Source organism: Megachile rotundata, chromosome 3, assembly GCF_050947335.1.
Source record: "Megachile rotundata isolate GNS110a chromosome 3, iyMegRotu1, whole genome shotgun sequence".
In the NCBI taxonomy this organism is placed as follows: domain Eukaryota; kingdom Metazoa; phylum Arthropoda; class Insecta; order Hymenoptera; family Megachilidae; genus Megachile; species Megachile rotundata.
In genome coordinates, this window is record NC_134985.1 from 9,308,836 (window position 1) to 9,327,855 (window position 19,020).

Below are 19,020 nucleotides of genomic sequence, written 5' to 3' on the forward strand. Positions count from 1 at the left end.
TTGAGAACTAGGAAATTTGGAAACTAAAAAATTCGAGAATTAGGAAATTTGAGAACTAAAGAATTTGGGAACTAGAGAATTCGGGAACTAGGGAATTTGAAAACTAGGGAGTTTAAAAATTAAACAACTTAATCATTTAAATTATTTGAAAATTCGTCAACTTTACTATGTAAAAAATTTCAAAAATCTCCAACTTGAGAATTTAGAAAATGAAAATTTTTGAACATAAGAATTCTCAAATGTTATCCTTTGTTTTCTCATCAAAAGGGTTTATTGTTGTCGGTTGGTACACATACGCGAAAATATGCGACCACGATACGAGGTTTTCCAGAAGGAAACTTTCCTTGGGGCAAATTAATCACACGTGACTCCGCGCCAACTCCACGGCGCATTTAATCCGTCGGAATTTACCGTGCCTCCAAGTTTACGGCACTTTCAAATTCACGGTTCCGTTTTCCGCGCAATTAGCGTCGACTACCGGGCACTGTTTTCATCTCTCCACTGTTTTTTAAAGAATCCCGATGCCACGCTCGTATTCGCCCACTCGAACGTCGATCGATAACGATTAACTGAATTATTCTATGAAATACGTTCCTAATGTGGAGCCACGGGACATTATGTAAATATCGTTGCTAATGAGCCAAGTGTGAGCGAATTCGATAAGAAAGTGGCTCGAGTGACTTAATGTCACGGTGGCGTTGATTTTCAGATTGGTATAACTTGATAATGAATCATTTTTAGAAAATATCGGAAGAATTTGTAATATTACTATGACTCGTTATATTACAAGGTTATTAATGTCAGATTTAACTAAATATTTTATTGAAACTGTGGCTTATAACACTATAATTTAACACAGTTTAACTACAGTTTTTAATAGGACTTTTAATGTGAAATTTAAGAAAACTTTATACAGGATGTCACAACTAGTGTAAGTCCTTGAAATAGCTGACGCGATTCTGAATAAGATTTCCCTTTGCAAAAATGGGGTGCGAAGCTTCGTTTTTGAATTATTAAGGAAAAACGCGGACCAATCAGAGCGCGAGGATTATTACGCGTTGGACTACTACGCGTCGAATATCCACGCGTTAGATTACTGCGCGTTGGATATCCACATGCTGGATTACTACGCGTTAGATTACCACGCATTAGATTCCTACGCTTAGAATTACCACGCGTTGCATTATTACGCGTTGGATTACTACGCATAGAATATGCACGCGCTAGATTACTACGCGTTGGATATCCACACGCTGTATTAGTACATGTTGGATTACTACGCATTGAATTACTACGCGATAGATTACCACGCGTTGCATTACTACGCGTTGAATTACCACGCGTTGGACTACTACGCTTAGAATTACCACGCACTGCATTATTACGCGTTGGATTACTACGCGTAGAATATGCACGCGCTAGATTACTACGCGTTAGATATCCACACGCTATATTAGTACGCGTTGGATTACTACGCATTGGATTACTACGCGTAGGATTACCACGCGTTGCGTTACCACACGTTGCATTACTACGCGTTGGATTACTACGCATTAGATTCCTACGCTTAGAATTACCACGCGTTGCATTATTACGCGTTGGATTACTACGCGCAGAATATGCACGCGCTAGGTTACTACGCGTTGGATATCCATACGCTGTGTTAGTACGCGTTGGATTACTACGCATTGGATAACTACGCGTAGGATTACCACGCGTTGCATTACCACACGTTGCATTACTACGCATAGGATTACCACGCGTTAGACTACTACGCTTAGAATTACCACGCGTTGCATTATTACGCGTTGGATTACTACGCGTAGAATATGCACGCGCTAGATTACTACGCGTTGGATATCCACACGCTGTATTAGTACGCGTTGGACTACTACGCGTCGAATATCCACACGTTAGATTACTATGCGTTAGATATCCACATGCTGGATTACTACGCGTTAGATTACCGCGCATTAGATTCCTACTCTTAGAATTACCACGCGTTGCATTATTACGCGTTGGATTACTACGCGTAGAATATGCACGCGCTAGATTACTACGCGTTGGATATTCACACGCTGTATTAGTACGCGTTGGATTACTACGCATTGGATTACTACGCGTAGGATTACCACGCGTTGCATTACCACACGTTGCATTACTACGCGTTAGATTACCACGCGTTGGATAACTACGCGTTATCCGAAGCTGCCGTTCTCGCGTCTGCGCACGCGTAATCCTCGCGCTCTGATTGGTCCGCGTTTTTCCTTAATAATTCAAAAACGACACTTCACACCCCATTTTTGCAAAGGGAAACCTTATTCAGAATCATGTCAGCTACCATTTCAGGGACCTACACTGGTTGTGAGACACCCTGTATATGTTTCTCATAAAGTATCAAATAGGAACATCTTTTAAAAATGCAACCCTTAATGACATTAACATATTAAATAAATTATTTAAACACTTATTTATTAAATGTTAATAAAACATTTAACAACATCAACCTATTATTTAAACACGTACTTATTAAATGTTAATACACAATATTTATACACCACAAGTCTAAATTTAATAAAAAAAGTACCTATTTCATATTCTCACCTCAAACTAAATGCTGTATGTCTTTCAAAAGAATTAAAAATCTCTCATCATCGGAAATAGGACAGATCCTCCGAGATCTAATATAAACTGATGGAGATTTGATGTTATCCTCGAAACAAGAACGTAGCTGCATCCTGACGCAGCGTGTATCCATCCACACGTTGGTAACTGTGCTATGCTATTCGCACCCTTGTTCTAAGAGCGGGTATCTGCGTCTAATCGATACGCCTAACCTCTGACCTATTATCGCAGCCTGCTAGTAAGTTCTTGGTAGATATCGTTGCGCAAGATTTAGTTCACAGCGGGTTCTGGGAGTTGTTCAATAAATCGCCCCCAGGTACGTACGTACGGTCAAAGGCACTTCCACCCGGTGCACCCGTCGACCATCTCTTTTAAAAATAGGAGAATGATGGCTCGTATGGTGGCTCCAGCCAGATTAACTCTCTCGGTGCATCGGTTATAGTTATCGTTCCGTTGTTTCGTACGTTACCGTGACTTTTTTCGGTCGGATCAACTGGAGATCCTCGTTTTGTCAATGGTCGATGCGACGGATACGATAGAATGGATTTTCGACTCTTTGCGATTCGGAGATTTGGGGGTTTGCAAATTTGGAAGTTTGGGGTTTGGGCATTTGGAGAGTTAGTTTAGGGGTTTTTGGGGGAAGGTGTTTGGAGGTGGGGAGAGCTTGAAATATTTTAAGATTTGAGGGATTCAGGAATTTGGGAGATTTGGAACTTGAGCAATTTGGGATTTGGGAAATTTGGAGTTTGAAACCTTCAAAATTTGAAAGTTCAAAAATTACAAAATTTGAAACTGTAAAATCTCCCAAAACCCATTTAAAAATTCTGAAACTTCTAAATTTGTACCTTGAAAAAGAATCTACCAATCTTTCCAGTATTCCTACTAAAATAAGTAATACTACACTACTCATTAACAGTCACCTCACTAAAATAATAATTGAAATGAATATACCAGTAAGTGTACCACATAAAAATCAACCAAGAATATCTAAAGTATTTAATAATCCCCGAATGAAGAAGAGCTATTACCCACATTATAAAGCACACGATGAACAAACGAAATGACCAATTTAGAACATCTCCGACTATTTGCGAAGTTTACATAGTTTATGGTATGTTATGGAGTTTCAATGGTTTCTAAAGTTCTGAGGGAATTACAGTGACTCCAGGGACTCCCCGAGTCCTACTGGTCCCAAAGGATTCGTAAACTTTCACAAGCTTCGTTGGATTCAGATGTGTCGAGAAATTCTACATTCTAGAGTGGTTCCATTAATGCAAAGCAAATTCAACGATTTCACATTTACGGAACGTTCTATGGTTTCAAAATCGCTTGGGGAATTATAAAAGGTTCTGCGGTATCAGTGGGTTGTATGATCCTCGTGCTTGAGTAGTTTCTCTTAATACATGGATTGTTTAAATTTTTATGTGGACTGATATTTCGGATGTGGTTAGGTTAACCTCTTCCCGTACTTTGAGGAGTCTAACTCGTGAGACGCTTACTACTCAAATGTGACAAACCTTACTCAAATTTTGAATAGTCTTTAACTTGAAATTTAGGTCCAACTTGTTGAAAGCGAGGAGATCCGTGGTCGAATAAAGTGTCGTAATAAATTATATATAGTACGAGTAAAATATTTATTCAAGAACGATTACAAAATGCACAATTAAATTACGTGAGGAAATTCAAAGAACAAAATTGAAACGACACATGCGAATGTAAGAAGAAATATTAATGATGATGAATTCCGTTAAATGGAGACAAACGTGAATATTAATTCGTGTATCGTTTTTATCACCAATACTATCCCCTTGCACTATTTTAACGAGTCTGACTCGTGACGCACTCGTACCTCGATAGGATCAATTTTACTCAAATTTTTAAAACGCTTCAATTTGGAGTTCAAGTCGAATTATAACTTGCATAGTCAACGATTGAATAATAACATATTGACATAACATTTCAATTTCTTTTGTCTGTTTTAATATTGTGGCTGCAATTATTCAGTTCTGACTGACGCACCTAACAAATAAGGCATAGTGCAAGGAGCTATAAGTTGCATTCCCAAGGATTCCCGAATATAAAATAGTTACAACATTCTAATTTTCTTTTTTCGGTTTTATAGCCTTGAATATAGTCCGGATCGACGCATGTAATAAATAAATTGCACAGGAAGGGGTTAAGAATCACATGCGAAATTGATAATAGTGTTGACAATTGTTATTTGGGAAATTTGGGATTTGGGAGTTTTGCGATTTGGGAAATTTGGGATTTGGGAGTTTCGGAATTTGGGAGATTTGGGATTTGGGAAATGTAGAATTTGAGAAAAGTGGGATTTGGGAAATTTGGGGTTTGGAAAATGTGGGATTTGGTAAATTTGGGATGTGGGAAATATGGGATTTGGGAAATGTAGGATTTGAGAAAAGTGGGATTTGGGAAATTTGGGGTTTGGGAAATGTGGGATTTAGGAAATTTGGAATTTGAGAAATTTGGAATTTGGGAAATTTGAGATTTGGGAAATTTGGGATTTGGGGAAAGTGAGATTTGCGAAATGTGGAATTTGGGAAAAGTGGGACTTGGGAAATGTGGGATTTGGGAAAAGTGGGACTTGGGAAATGCGGGATTTGGGAAATTTGGGATTTGAGGAAAGTGAGATTTGCGAAATGTGGAATTTAGGAAAAGTGGGACTTGGGAAATGTGGGATTTGGGAAAAGTGGGACTTGGGAAATGTGGGATTTGGGAAATTTGGGATTTGAGGAAAGTGAGATTTGCGAAATGTGGAATTTGGGAAAAGTGGAACTTGGGAAATGTGGGATTTGGGAAAAGTGGGACTTCGGAAAAGTGGGACTTGGGAAATTTGGGATTTGGGAAAAGTGAGATTTGCGAAATGTGGAATTTGGGAAAAGTGGGACTTGGGAAATGTAGGATTTGGGAAATTTGGGATTTGAGGAAAGTGAGATTTGCGAAATGTGGAATTTGGGAAAAGTGGAACTTGGGAAATGTGGGATTTGGGAAAAGTGGGACTTCGGAAAAGTGGGACTTGGGAAATTTGGGATTTGGGAAAAGTGAGATTTGCGAAATGTGGAATTTGGGAAAAGTGGGACTTGGGAAATGTAGGATTTGGGAAATTTGGGATTTGGGAAAAGTGAGATTTGCGAAATGTGGAATTTGGGAAAAGTGGGACTTGGGAAATGTGGGACTTGGGAAATGTGGGATTTGGGAAATTTGGGATTTGGGAAAAGTGGGATTTGGGAAATGTGGAATCTGGGAAAAATGGGACTTGGGAAATTTGAGATTTGGGAAAAGTGGGACTTGGGAAATTTGCGATTTAAAAAAAAAAGTAGAAGAATCTAAAAATAAAATTCATTTAATTCATAAATCTAATTCATTCTAATTCATCTGCACTACCTTATAAATTTTCTTTTAAAATATATAAATGTAAATGTTTATCCATTATTTTATCTATTATTACTAAATTACCGCCTCCAGAAGCAGCAATACATCCCCACACCATCACACTTTCACCTCCGTGTTTCGTTGTCGGTTGCATATTTTTAAAATCCAATTCAGTATTACCTTTCCGCCATACCTTTTTACTACCGACTCAAAAATACTAAATTTTGACTCGTCGGAAAATACTGCGTTTTTCCAGAAGTCGTCGCTAGCATTTATTGTTCTGCAAATTCTATTCTATTCTAAATTATTCTTTTGATTTCTATATTTCAATTGTACGAATACTTTTGTCCACACGTGCTGTATAAACACTAAAACAGATAGTGAAAATTGATACGAGCAAAACTTCAAAAGTATTCAAACTCTCCAGCAGAAAGGTTTACCCAACTAAATAAAATCACGAGCTTAAAATTACAAAACCAGAGAACATTTACATACAAAGTACACTTTGAATAAAAATACGAGATTTGAAGTTTGATTAAAAGTTCACGTACAAACAACCCTCAGCGATATAACTTTCATCCGATATAACATCGTTTTAAGTTTATCGTGGTAATTTATATTAGCGGTAATCTGAATCAGCTTTCATTCGACAAAGATCGCGGCTCTATCATTTGAGCGAGCACGAACGAGGCGATTTTAATCGAAACGAAGCGAAGGCCAATCGCGTCCGCGTGCACCGAAATCGTAGGTTTGTAAAGATTCGCAGAAAAAAGTCGGACGAAATCGGATCGGTTGAAGATTCCGAGTGAAAAGCAGATTGGGCAAACGAGTCCGTATCTGGTGACCCGTTAAGTCAAACCCAGTCGTTCTGCATTTTATGCGTCTAACCTTGCATACGAGCTTCTTCGTGCTCGAGTACGTTACGTAGACTGTTACAATGGCGGCTGGTTCGGAGAGAACCGCCAGGAAAAGCAGAGATAACAGGCGAACGATAAATTATCGCAACGAGGATGAGAGCGGATCGTTAGATCTTCGTATCTGCGATTGCGAAAGCTTCTTTGTGACATGCCAAAAAGGGTAAAGGGAGATTGTTTGTTGGGGAATATGGACTTTTGAGGGGGAGTGAGATGAAGGTTTTTTGGGAGGTTGAGATTTTTGGGGGTGGGGATCTGATTTTGGGATTTGGGAATTTTGGAGGTTGGGGGATGAGGATTTGGAGAGTTAGGGATTTGCAAATTTGAGGATTTGGGAATTTGGGGATTTTGGGGATTTTGGGGATTTTGGGGATTTTGGGGATTTTAGGGATTTTGGAGAATTTTGAGATTTTGGAGATTTGGGGATTTGTGTATTTGGGGATTTGAGTAATTTAGAATTTGGGAATTTAAGAATTTGGAGATTTAATGATTTGGAGATTTAGGAATTTGGGAATTTTAGGATTTGGCAATTTTGGGATTTGAGAATTTAGGAATTTGGGAATTTGGGAATTTGGAAATTTGGAAATTTTGGGAATTAAAAAATTGGAGCTTTGATAATTTGGGAATTTGAGAATCTTAGGTTTTGAGAGTTTGGAGATTTGGGGATTTGAGGATTTGAGAATTTAGGTATTTGAAAATATGGAGACTTGAGAATTTAAGGATTTGAGAAATTGGGGATTTGAGAATTTGGAGATTTAGGAATTTGGGAACTAGGAAATTTGGGAACTAGGGAATTTGGGAACTTGGAAACTTGGGGATTTAGGAATTTTGGGATTTGAGAATTTGGGGATTTAAGAATTTGGAGACTTGAAGATTTAGGGATTTGAGAAATTGAAGATTTGAGAATTTGGAGATTTAGGAATTTGGGAACTATGGAATTTGGGAACTAGGGAATTCGGGAACTAGGGAATTTGTGAACTAAGGAATTCGGGAACTAGGGAATTTGGGAACTAGGGGATTCGGGAACTAGGGAATTTGGGAACTTGGAAAATTGGGAGTTTGAGAATTTTGGAATTTGAGAGTTCTGGACTTGAAAATTTTAGAATTTGGGAACTTTAGGATTTAGGAGTTTTGGGGCTTGGGAATTTTGGAATTTGTGAACTTGGGAATTTGAAAACTTGAAAAGGGGATTTTGAGACATAAGAATTTTTGGGATTTTGAAATTTTGAGATTTGAGAATCTTGGGATATGCTGAAACTAGTACATTTTTTTTTTAAATAGAAACTTGTTATTTTCAACGCGTAATGACTTAAAAATTATTAAGTTTTGTTATTTGAAAAATAGAAACTTTATCATTTTAACGTTTGTAAGTTGGAAAATGTAAAACTTTATAAATCTAAACCTAAAAATGCTAAAACTTGCAAATCTGCAAAGCTAGAAATTTCAAAACAAATACTCAAATAAAAAATAACACAAGGCTAATAATTGACTTAAATATACCTCCGATGAAAATGTATCCTAAGGATATGAATTCCACCAAACTATACATCATTTGTTAACCTAATCTAACCTAAAAATATAAAAACTTGCAAGTATAGAGACCTAGAAATTTCAAAATAATTACACAAATAAAATAACAAAAATCACCAACTTAATGATTAAGTTAATAATTAACTTAGATATACCACCCATATAAATTGACCCTAAAAATATAAATTCCCCCAAACTGTACATCAACAGTACATGTTAACCTAACCTAACCTAAAGATATACAAACTTGCAAATATGAAGACCTAGAAACTTGAAAATAAATACTGAAAAAAAAATAACACAAATCACCAACATAATGATTAAGTTAATGATTACCTTAAATATACTACCAATATAAATTTACCCTAAAAATATATATTCCTTAAAACTGTACATATGTTAATTTACATACAATATATATGTTCCACAATTTATCTCCAATTAAACACAATTGTGTCACAATAAATAAAAAGCCCTGAAAACAGAGAACTCCCCCGTCACTGATTCTGAATTCAATGAAATCATATTTGATAAAATACAGAGACCTCATTTTTTCTTTTATGCGGCGATGAAATTATCAGAAATTATTTTCATGAATAGCAACGTCACTCCATAGGAACACGGAAAGCGTACCGTTTTGAAAGTGACCAGAGAAAAAAGAGTAAAGGAATGGTTGGTAAATTGAGTTTGCAAATTGACAAACAAAATCCATGGATTAATATTTCAACGACAAGCCACGCTTCTCTGGCGTCGCCCTGTGAAATATAATTATCCGCAGCCTTTTCACGTCATTGACCATTAAAAACCCGTCAGCCGTTTGTACGCGTCAAAAGAGTATTTTTCAATTTATCCTCGCGAATCAGCCAGACGGTTTGCACGACACGCGATCTTGTTTAAAGTTATAGACGAAAATGTACTTCCGATGGAAATCCGACTATGCAGCGTCGCATAGAGAACTTTAGGGGCCCCAGGAACTTGCAGACAATAATCATTTTGGGATTAGGAAATTTTGGGATTAAGATATTTGGGAATTTGGGGTTTTTGGAAATTCGGTAATTTGGGAATTTGGTAATGTAGGAAGTTGGGGTTTTTGAAAATTTAGAAATTTTAGAATTTGGGATTTTTGAAAATTTGGAGATTTGGTAATTTGGTAATTTGGTAATTTGGTAATTTGGGAATTTGGTAATTTGGGAACTTGGTAATTTGGGAATTTGGGAATTTGGTAATTTGGGAACTTGGTAATTTGGGAACTTGGTAATTTGGGAATTTGGGAATTTAGTAATTTGGTAATTTGGTAATTTGGGAATTTAGTAATTTGGTAATTTGGGAATTTGAGAATTTAGTAATTTGGTAATTTGGTAATTTGGTAATTTGGTAATTTGGTAATTTGGTAATTTGGTAATTTGGTAATTTGGTAATTTGGTAATTTGGGAATTTAGTAATTTGGTAATTTGGTAATTTGGGATTTTTGGAAATTCGGTAATTTGGTAATTTGGTAATTTGGTAATTTGGTAATTTAGTAATTTGGTAATTTGGTAATTTGGTAATTTGGGAATTTAGTAATTTGGTAATTTGGTAATTTAGTAATTTGGTAATTTGGTAATTTGGTAATTTGGGAATTTAGTAATTTGGTAATTTGGTAATTTGGGAATTTAGTAATTTGGTAATTTGGTAATTTGGTAATTTGGGAATTTAGTAATTTGGTAATTTGGGAATTTGAGAATTTAGTAACTTGGTAATTTGGTAATTTGGTAATTTGGTAATTTGGTAATTTGGTAATTTGGTAATTTGGTAATTTGGGAATTTGGGAATTTAGTAATTTGGTAATTTGGTAATTTGGGAATTTAGTAATTTGGTAATTTGGGAATTTGAGAATTTAGTAATTTGGTAATTTGGTAATTTGGTAATTTGGTAATTTGGTAATTTGGTAATTTGGTAATTTGGTAATTTGGGAATTTAGTAATTTGGTAATTTGGGAATTTGAGAATTTAGTAATTTGGTAATTTGGTAATTTGGTAATTTGGTAATTTGGTAATTTGGTAATTTGGTAATTTGGTAATTTGGAAATTTGGGAATTTTATAATGTGAGCAGTTGGGATTTTTGAAAATTTAGAAATTTGAGAATTTGGGATTTTTGAAAATTTCGAAATTTGGTAATTTGGTAATTTGGAAATTTGGGAAATTTGGGAAATTTGGGATTTGGAAATTTAGAATTAGAAAATTTTGGAATTTTGGAATTTGGGAATTTGGGAATTTGGGAATTTGAGAATTTTGGGATTTTGGAATATGGAATGTAGGAATTTTGGGGTTTGAGAATTTTGGAACTTTGGTATATGTTATTTGAGAATTTTGGAACTTGAGAATATGGAATTATAGAATTTTGGAACTTTGGAATATGGATTTTGGGAATTTTGGGACTTTGGTATATGGTATTTGAGAATTTTGGGACTTGAGAATATGGAATTTGAGAATTTTGGAACTTGAAAATATAAAATTTGAGAAATTGGGGAAGTTTGGGAAGTTTGGGAAATTTGAGAAATTTGGGAAGATTGAGAAATTTGAGAAAGTTGGGAAATTGGGATTCTCTTTATTATTTGGGATTCTCTTTATTTGGGACTCTCTTCTTCCATGCTTTACATTTCAATTAGAACACACTAGACAGTCTTTACTCCTTCCTGTATTATCTCGCCGAATAATATATAAAAGACCGTTCAGCCTTTCTGCTGTTTCAGAAGTCGTAGGATTCTTAGGTTCAGAATCCCGAGAATGTTGGGCGGCTATATACCGAGACTCGTCCGCAATAATGTTATGCTACATTAACGAATTGTTAAATACATCTATAGATATATCTAACACACTTAATAATATTATATACCTCCTACGTAATAAAAATCTATAGTTCACAATTACATCCACAACCCCAATCTACCAACAATAAATTTCCCCGTATTACGTATCACCTTCCAAAAGCTTTAAACCTTCATCCACGACGCAGTATACGACATAACTCGTTTCACGTCAGTCATATTAAAAGTGTTTTTCGCGTGTATACGTGGCTCGTGACCCACCGCCATCATTCTCCTTCCACATCTGGTCCACCCTCGCCTGAACTTCTTTTTTATCGTGTCGGCAACTTTCTCAAAATCGTTATCCTTTTTATATTGCAGAACCGGCGGTGGCAGTATGCTGGGTGACGTCAACATCTCCGCGATATTGGACTCGTTCTCCGTCAGTTACGATAAAAGAGTAAGGCCGAACTACGGAGGTGAGTAGGGAGACACGAGATTTCTTTCCCCCGACCCCCACAACCCCCGCCTAGTCTGATCATTCGACCACCGTGTGGTAACCTCGATATCGTGAGCAAAACCGCGATCACCGAGCAATCAACCTGCGATTAACACCGCGGTATTCGATTAAGTCTTCGCTCAAACACACGTTTTGTTCACGATACTCGATTTCGCATACCCGCTTACTCGTCGCATTTTCTCGTTGCACGGACTGGGCAGTCGCAGCTAACGAACTTGCGTGAAAATTCTTTCATTCGGAGATAATAAGAGTTCGTTCGCTGCGAACACGCTATAAGAAGACCTGCAACGTGTGCTTGGAGCGTGAACGTATACGAGATTGATTAGCGAACGGTGCTGGAACGTGGCTGGATAAATCGAGCGACGGGAATGAAACTGATCGAGAACGCTTAAACCGGAATGGAGGTTTTTTTTAACGGGAAACACGGGCGAGAAGGACGTAGGTAAAAACAGCTGGATGAACGAGCACGCGGCCCGGAAACGTTGATCGGGACACGACAAAGGGATAAAAGCTCGACGACAACGCGGAGAAGAGGCAGAACGCTCGGGGAAATATTTTTGACGCCGCTTACTCTTTCGTCGCGGACGATACAGAAAAGAATATTCGGGACAATAGGGAGCAAGCTCGTGGGCGTGTACTTTTGCCGTGTTGGAAAAAGCTTGGCCCAGGGACGGAGGGCGATGAAAAATCCGCTTCGTCGTGCTTCGATCTGCGAGCCAACTAATCCGCTCCTCTTCGCCCTGGATCAACGGAATACCGGGCTTTTAATAATACTGACGTTTTATCGGGGAAAACAAATCAAAACTATACTTGCTAATTGGAGGGAAAGGTTTTGATCTTCGAGTGTTTTTTTGGGGACTGTTTTTGGACAACTTTATACGTAGTAATCACTTGGGTTTGTTTAAAGAAAAATTTCCAAAAGTGTGATCATTATTTATGATAGAATTCATGATGAGTTTGAATATTTTGTTGAGGACATTTTGAACAATTTGAGTAAATATCACAAGGTTTTAGTTTTGGAACAATTCGCAAATTTTCCGATGTGATTATTATTTACAATAGAACTCATTGGTAGTGATGGCTTTGAAATATTTTGTCAAGGACATTTTGAACAATTTGAGTAAATATCACAAGGTTTTAGTTTTGGAACAATTCGCAAATTTTCCGATGTGATTATTATTTACAATAGAACTCATTGGTAGTGATGTCTTTGAAATATTTTGTCAAGGACAGTTTGAACAATTTGAGTAAATATAATCACAAGGTTTTAGTTTGAGATAAATTCGCGAAATTCTCTGTGTAATAAGTATTTATGAAAGAACTCAAACTTCATTGATTATGATAACTTTTAAGTATATTGGCAAGAACATCATCTTAAACATTTGGTCTATGGATATAATTGCCTTGTGAATTTATTTTTAGAGAAATTTGCAAAATTATTTTTAGTGTGACAATTTTTTATGGAGGAACACATACTTCATCAAGAACGATGACTTTGAAATTTTGTTGTTAAGGACATAACTTTAGACGACTTTTTTACTGAAAATATATGACTAATGTTTCGTTTTATTTTTGGAGATATTTGGAAAAATATTTTCAATGTGATTATTTACTGAAGAATATACTCTTTCGATGACCTTGAAAGATATTGTCAAGGTTAATGTTTTGAATAATTTTATTTAAGTATGTAATCGCCTTACGGTCTTCATTTAAAAAATTTATAACTTGAATTTATGACATGCAGTAAAATATATAATAGAGTATACTTAATTACTGAAATAAAAAATTATTACCCCTATAATCTTTGGACAAATGCAAATTTATAATTAAATGGAAGGAAATATAAAGTTAGGTTACGTTAGGTTGGAAAGCTAACCACACTTACATGTGTTGATTCAAATTAATTGGACAAAATAGGAATATAGAAAAAGTATAAGTGTGGTTAGGTTCAAAATATTAATAATAGAATTTAATGTTTTAACCTGGATCTAAAGGTTAGGTTGGTGAATCTGGACCTACACATCTAATTGTGAATATAATCTGATAGATAATTTCTGAAATAATATCTTGGAATTTTGCAAATTTATTTCAAAAATGAACTGTACTATTTTATAAAAATTGAAACTTAATACTTATATTTTGTAATTAATTCTGACAGTGTTGACAATTCTAATAAGACTTCATTTGGATCAAAATTACAAATAAATAATTAATGAAAAAATTTTTTGAGATCTTAAATTTTCACAAATTTCTCAAATTTCTTAAACTTCCCAAATTTCTCAAGTTTCTCAAACTTCCCAAATATCTCAGTTTTCTCAAACTTCCTAAATTTCTTAAATTCCTCAAACTTTCTAAACTTAAATTTCTTAAATTTCTTAAATTTCTCAAACTTCTCAAATATCTCAATTTTCTCAAACTTCCGAAATTTTTCTAATTTTTCAAACTTTCTACATTTCTTAAATTTCTCAAACTTCCTAAATTTTTCTAATTTCTCAAACTTCCCAAATATCTCAATTTTCTCAAACTTTCTAAGTTTCTTAAAATTCTTAAATTTCTCAAACTTCCTAAATTTCTCAAATTTCTCAAACTCTCTAAATTTCTTAAATTTCTCAAACTTCCCAAATATCTCAGTTTTCTCAAACTTCCTAAATTTCTTAAATTCCTCAAACTTTCTAAACTTAAATTTCTTAAATTTCTTAAATTTCTCAAACTTCTCAAATATCTCAATTTTCTCAAACTTCCGAAATTTTTCTAATTTTTCAAACTTTCTACATTTCTTAAATTTCTCAAACTTCCTAAATTTTTCTAATTTCTCAAACTTCCCAAATATCTCAATTTTCTCAAACTTTCTAAGTTTCTTAAAATTCTTAAATTTCTCAAACTTCCTAAATTTCTCAAATTTCTCAAACTCTCTAAATTTCTTAAATTTCTCAAACTTCCCAAATATCTCAATTTTCTCAAACTTCCTAAATTTCTCAAATATCTCAAACTTCCTAAATTTCTTAAATTTCTCAAACTTCCCTAATATCTCGATTTTCTCGAACATCTTAAATTTTTCTAATTTCTCAAAGTTTCTGAATTTCTTAAATTTCTCAAACTTCCCCAATATCTCAATTTTCTCAAACATCTTAAATTTTTCTAATTTCTCAAACTTTCTGAATTTCTTAAATTTCTCAAACTTCCTAAATTTTTCCAATTTTTCAAACTTTCTAAATATCTTAAATTTCTCAAACTTTCCCAATATCTTAATTTTCCCAAACATCTTAAATTTTTCTAATTTCTCAAACTTTCTGAATTTCTTAAATTTCTCAAACTTTCTAAATTTCTTAAATTTCACAAACTTCTCAAATATCTCAATTTTCTCAAACTTTCTGAATTTCTCAAATATCTCAAACTTCCTAAATTTCTTAAATTTCTCAAACTTCCCAAATATCTCAATTTTTTCAAACTTTCTAAATTTCTCAAAATTCCCAAATTTCCCAAATTTCCCAAATATCTCAATTTTTTCAAACTTTCTAAATTTCTCAAATATCTCGAACTTTCTAAGTTTCTTAAAATTCTCGAACTTCCTAAATTTCCCAAACTTCCCAACCATCAAAACTCCAAACCATCCAAATCCGCCAAATTCCACAATCTCCCTCCACACCCCAAAATATCCGACTCCCCACATTAAAATCTGCAGATTACCAAACTGTCCGAACATCGCCCGGAATCCGGATTCGCTGTTAACTGAACGACAGCGATTCGGTGGTTTACAATTGGCGCGATAAAGTCGAATTTTCGGGCAAGCCCGTGGCAAGGCAGGGCGGGGCTGGAGCGCTTCGATAAAACTTGGATCGATGCTGGGACGCGGCAGGGGTTGCCACGGGTTACCGTTAACGGCATCTCTGCTTCAGCTACGCTCCGCCACAGAGTTCTTCACCTTCGATTACAATTTCAACATTGATTCTGTCAGCCACGAGCCTTCTCTCTGTCATCGGTTACGCTGTCGAGCGTTCTTAACCCTTTGAACGCCGACTTTCCCGGACGATCCATGGAGAGTCAACATCTGTTTCTCTTTCTTTATTTTTTCTTACAGATTTTTATACCATTCGGGTGCCATTTTATACCCCTTTCTACAAATCTTCGATTGGTCATTTTGTTGGCTACATCCAAACTTGCGAAACTTCGGTTAGTTAGTTTGTTGGGAATCTAAGATGCTCTTCGATTAGTTTCTTTTCAAGAAATGGAACTCGTGGAGCTTCGTGCAACAAATCTGAACTGAGGAAAAGGGTAGTTTTAAATCTGAACTCATGAAGTACATTCTGATTATTTCGTTTCGAACAAATAAACTTGTGAGATACCCTCCGATTAATTACTTTGTTGGTAACAAGCTTGGTGAACTTGTGGACCCTTCAACTAGTTATTTTCCTTGACACAAATCTGATAGACAATTTTTTGATTTTGTCGATTTTTTGACCTTGAAATATATTTCCAAAGATTTTTAACAATTTTTGCTTACATGAATATTAACATAGTTATTAACATAGTAAGTGCATACATTTTCCTTGTTCAACCTTCCATTCATACCGCAGCCATTTTGTTATACTCCACATATGATGAACTTCATAAGTATTCAAAAATTTATTTACATCCATAAATTAATAATATTGCAAAATGTAATAATTTGAAACTACGTTACATTAAAAAAAACGTGGTTAATTTTACTATGGTTAAACTACGTTAATTATGGTGGAAAATAATAAATGACCGCCATCTTAGTGTTCTACTCTTCAAAACAAAATGGCGTCCAAGTACTTCGATCAAGTAATCTATTAATTATGGTTAAACTACATTAATTACAGTTAAAAATAATATATGATCGGCATCTCGATGTACGTTCCAAAACAAAATGGCGTCCTCCATCCAAGTAATCCACTCACTCGTAAAAATTTTGCAAATTGTTCAACTCCTCCCTCGGAAAGATTCAATCGGTATTCTTAAGGAAAAGGAGGACGTCTTAGACGATAAATCGCAAGCTAACAAGATCGTTCGAGGGAATCCTAACGGAAAATTTCGTACAGTTGCCGTACAGAGCAGAGAAACGGTAAACACGCTTTATTTATTCGCCACCGCTTCGAACGTGTAATCATTTTCATTCCGTCCCTGATCCCGTCCTGGGACAGTTCCAGGTTTGACTCCTGATGCTGGCCGCGAGCCATGCTGACCCACGTAGGCATCCCACAACCGCGGTTTCTTGCTCTTTTCCCGCGGGAGACAATACCGTTGGAATGCAAGACACCGAAAAGTGTGCCGACCGTGAGAACCGCTCCGGAGAACAACCCCTATATCGGTTCCCCTGTTCCGCTTGGACGATCGATTTCCTTGCTATTGTAAGTTATCCGAGTCGAAATTTAACACTGGAACGACCAAAGGAACTATTCCCAACTTTTCCAAAGCATATTTTCGATAATAATACATTTTTTACGGAACTTCTTTTTTAGTTACCGTATCAATTTTTATAAGGGATATTAGTTTCGTCGATTTTATTTCGTTATTCGTTGTGTAGGTTATCTTATTTTATCCAATGATGGAACCTTTAGAAGAATGACCTTTTTGTAAAAATAAACTTGACAAATTATAAATTAATACTGGTTATGCTGTGTTAGGGTGAGTCACTTGTTTTTATATTATAAAGTGCGATACATGTAATATACATACAGGGATATTAGTTTTGTTGATTTTATTTCGTTATTCGTTGTGTAGGTTATCTTATTTTATCCAATGATGGAACCTTTAGAAGAATGACCTTTTTGTAAAAATAAACTTGACAAATTATAAATTAATACTGGTTATGCTGTGTTAGGGTGAGTCACTTGTTTTTGTATTATAAAGTGCGATACATGTAATATACATACAGGGATATTAGTTTTGTTGATTTTACTTCGTTATTCGTTGTGTAGGTTATCTTATTTTATCCAATGATGGAACCTTTAGAAGAATGACCTTTTTGTAAAAATAAACTTGACAAATTATAAATTAATACTGGTTATGCTGTGTTAGGGTGAGTCACTTGTTTTTGTATTATAAAGTGCGATACATGTAATATACATACAGGGATATTAGTTTTGTTGATTTTACTTCGTTATTCGTTGTGTAGGTTATCTTATTTTATCCAATGATGGAACCTTTAGAAGAATGACCTTTTTGTAAAAATAAACTTGACAAATTATAAATTAATACTGGTTATGCTGTGTTAGGGTGAGTCACTTGTTTTTGTATTATAAAGTGCGATACATGTAATATACATACAGGGATATTAGTTTTGTTGATTTTATTTCGTTATTCGTTGTGTAGGTTATCTTATTTTATCCAATGATGGAACCTTTAGAAGAAGACCTTTTTGTAAAAATAAACTTGACAAATTATAAATTAATACTGGTTATGCTGTGTTAGGGTGAGTCACTTGTTTTTGTATTATAAAGTGCGATACATGTAATATACATACAGGGATATTAGTTTTGTTGATTTTATTTCGTTATTCGTTGTGTAGGTTATCTTATTTTATCCAATGATGGAACCTTTAGAAGAAGACCTTTTTGTAAAAATAAACTTGACAAATTATAAATTAATTCTGGTTATGCTGTGTTAGGGTGAGTCACTTGTTTTTGTATTATAAAGTGCGATACATGTAATATACATACAGGGATATTAGTTTTGTTGATTTTATTTCGTTATTCGTTGTGTAGGTTATCTTATTTTATCCAATGATGGAACCTTTAGAAGAATGACCTTTTTGTAAAAATAAACTTGACAAATTATAAATTAATACTGGTTATGCTGTGTTAGGGTGAGTCACTTGTTTTTACATTATAAAGTGCGATGCAGATGTTACCGTGAAAGACCGAAATCTGGAGAATGTCGACATTTACCGGTGAATGTCAACATTCACATAGTCGCTTGGTGTATGTCCGAAATATTTGCTAAATACCCTTATTTCTGACTTACACATATAAATGTCGACATTCACCATGCACTAATGGTGAATGTTGAACATGTCGGAGATTTATATTTTCTTCTCCATAATTCAGTCGCTATAAAACGACACAAGGGTGATGTATCTTTTCCGCCTCTTTTTCTGAGAGGAGTAACCAAGAATTTAAAACACATAGTACATTCTAAGTATACGTGTTCTTCCTCCGTAGCCTATTCTGTCGTGAGTTTCATATAGTATACTGAACAATTCTTCATTGGTAACATAATACTGTATATT

The 19,020-nt window shown here is 35.1% G+C and overlaps 1 protein-coding gene and 1 long non-coding RNA gene across 12 annotated transcripts in view; one reads left to right on the forward strand and one right to left on the reverse strand.

Annotated features, from left to right (window-relative positions):
- The window catches only part of LOC143264111 (uncharacterized), a 404,244-nt gene that overhangs the window by 302,918 nt on the left and 82,306 nt on the right, over positions 1 to 19,020 (reverse strand). The window lies entirely within an intron of this gene.
- Rdl (Resistant to dieldrin) overlaps positions 1 to 19,020 on the forward strand; it is a 181,264-nt gene that overhangs the window by 100,780 nt on the left and 61,464 nt on the right. For all 11 annotated transcript variants that reach the window (XM_076529709.1, XM_076529711.1, XM_076529712.1 and 8 more), the window contains exon 2: positions 11,630 to 11,727. In XM_076529709.1, the coding sequence (XP_076385824.1) occupies positions 11,630 to 11,727 (98 nt within the window). The remainder of the gene's footprint in view (positions 1 to 11,629; positions 11,728 to 19,020) is intronic.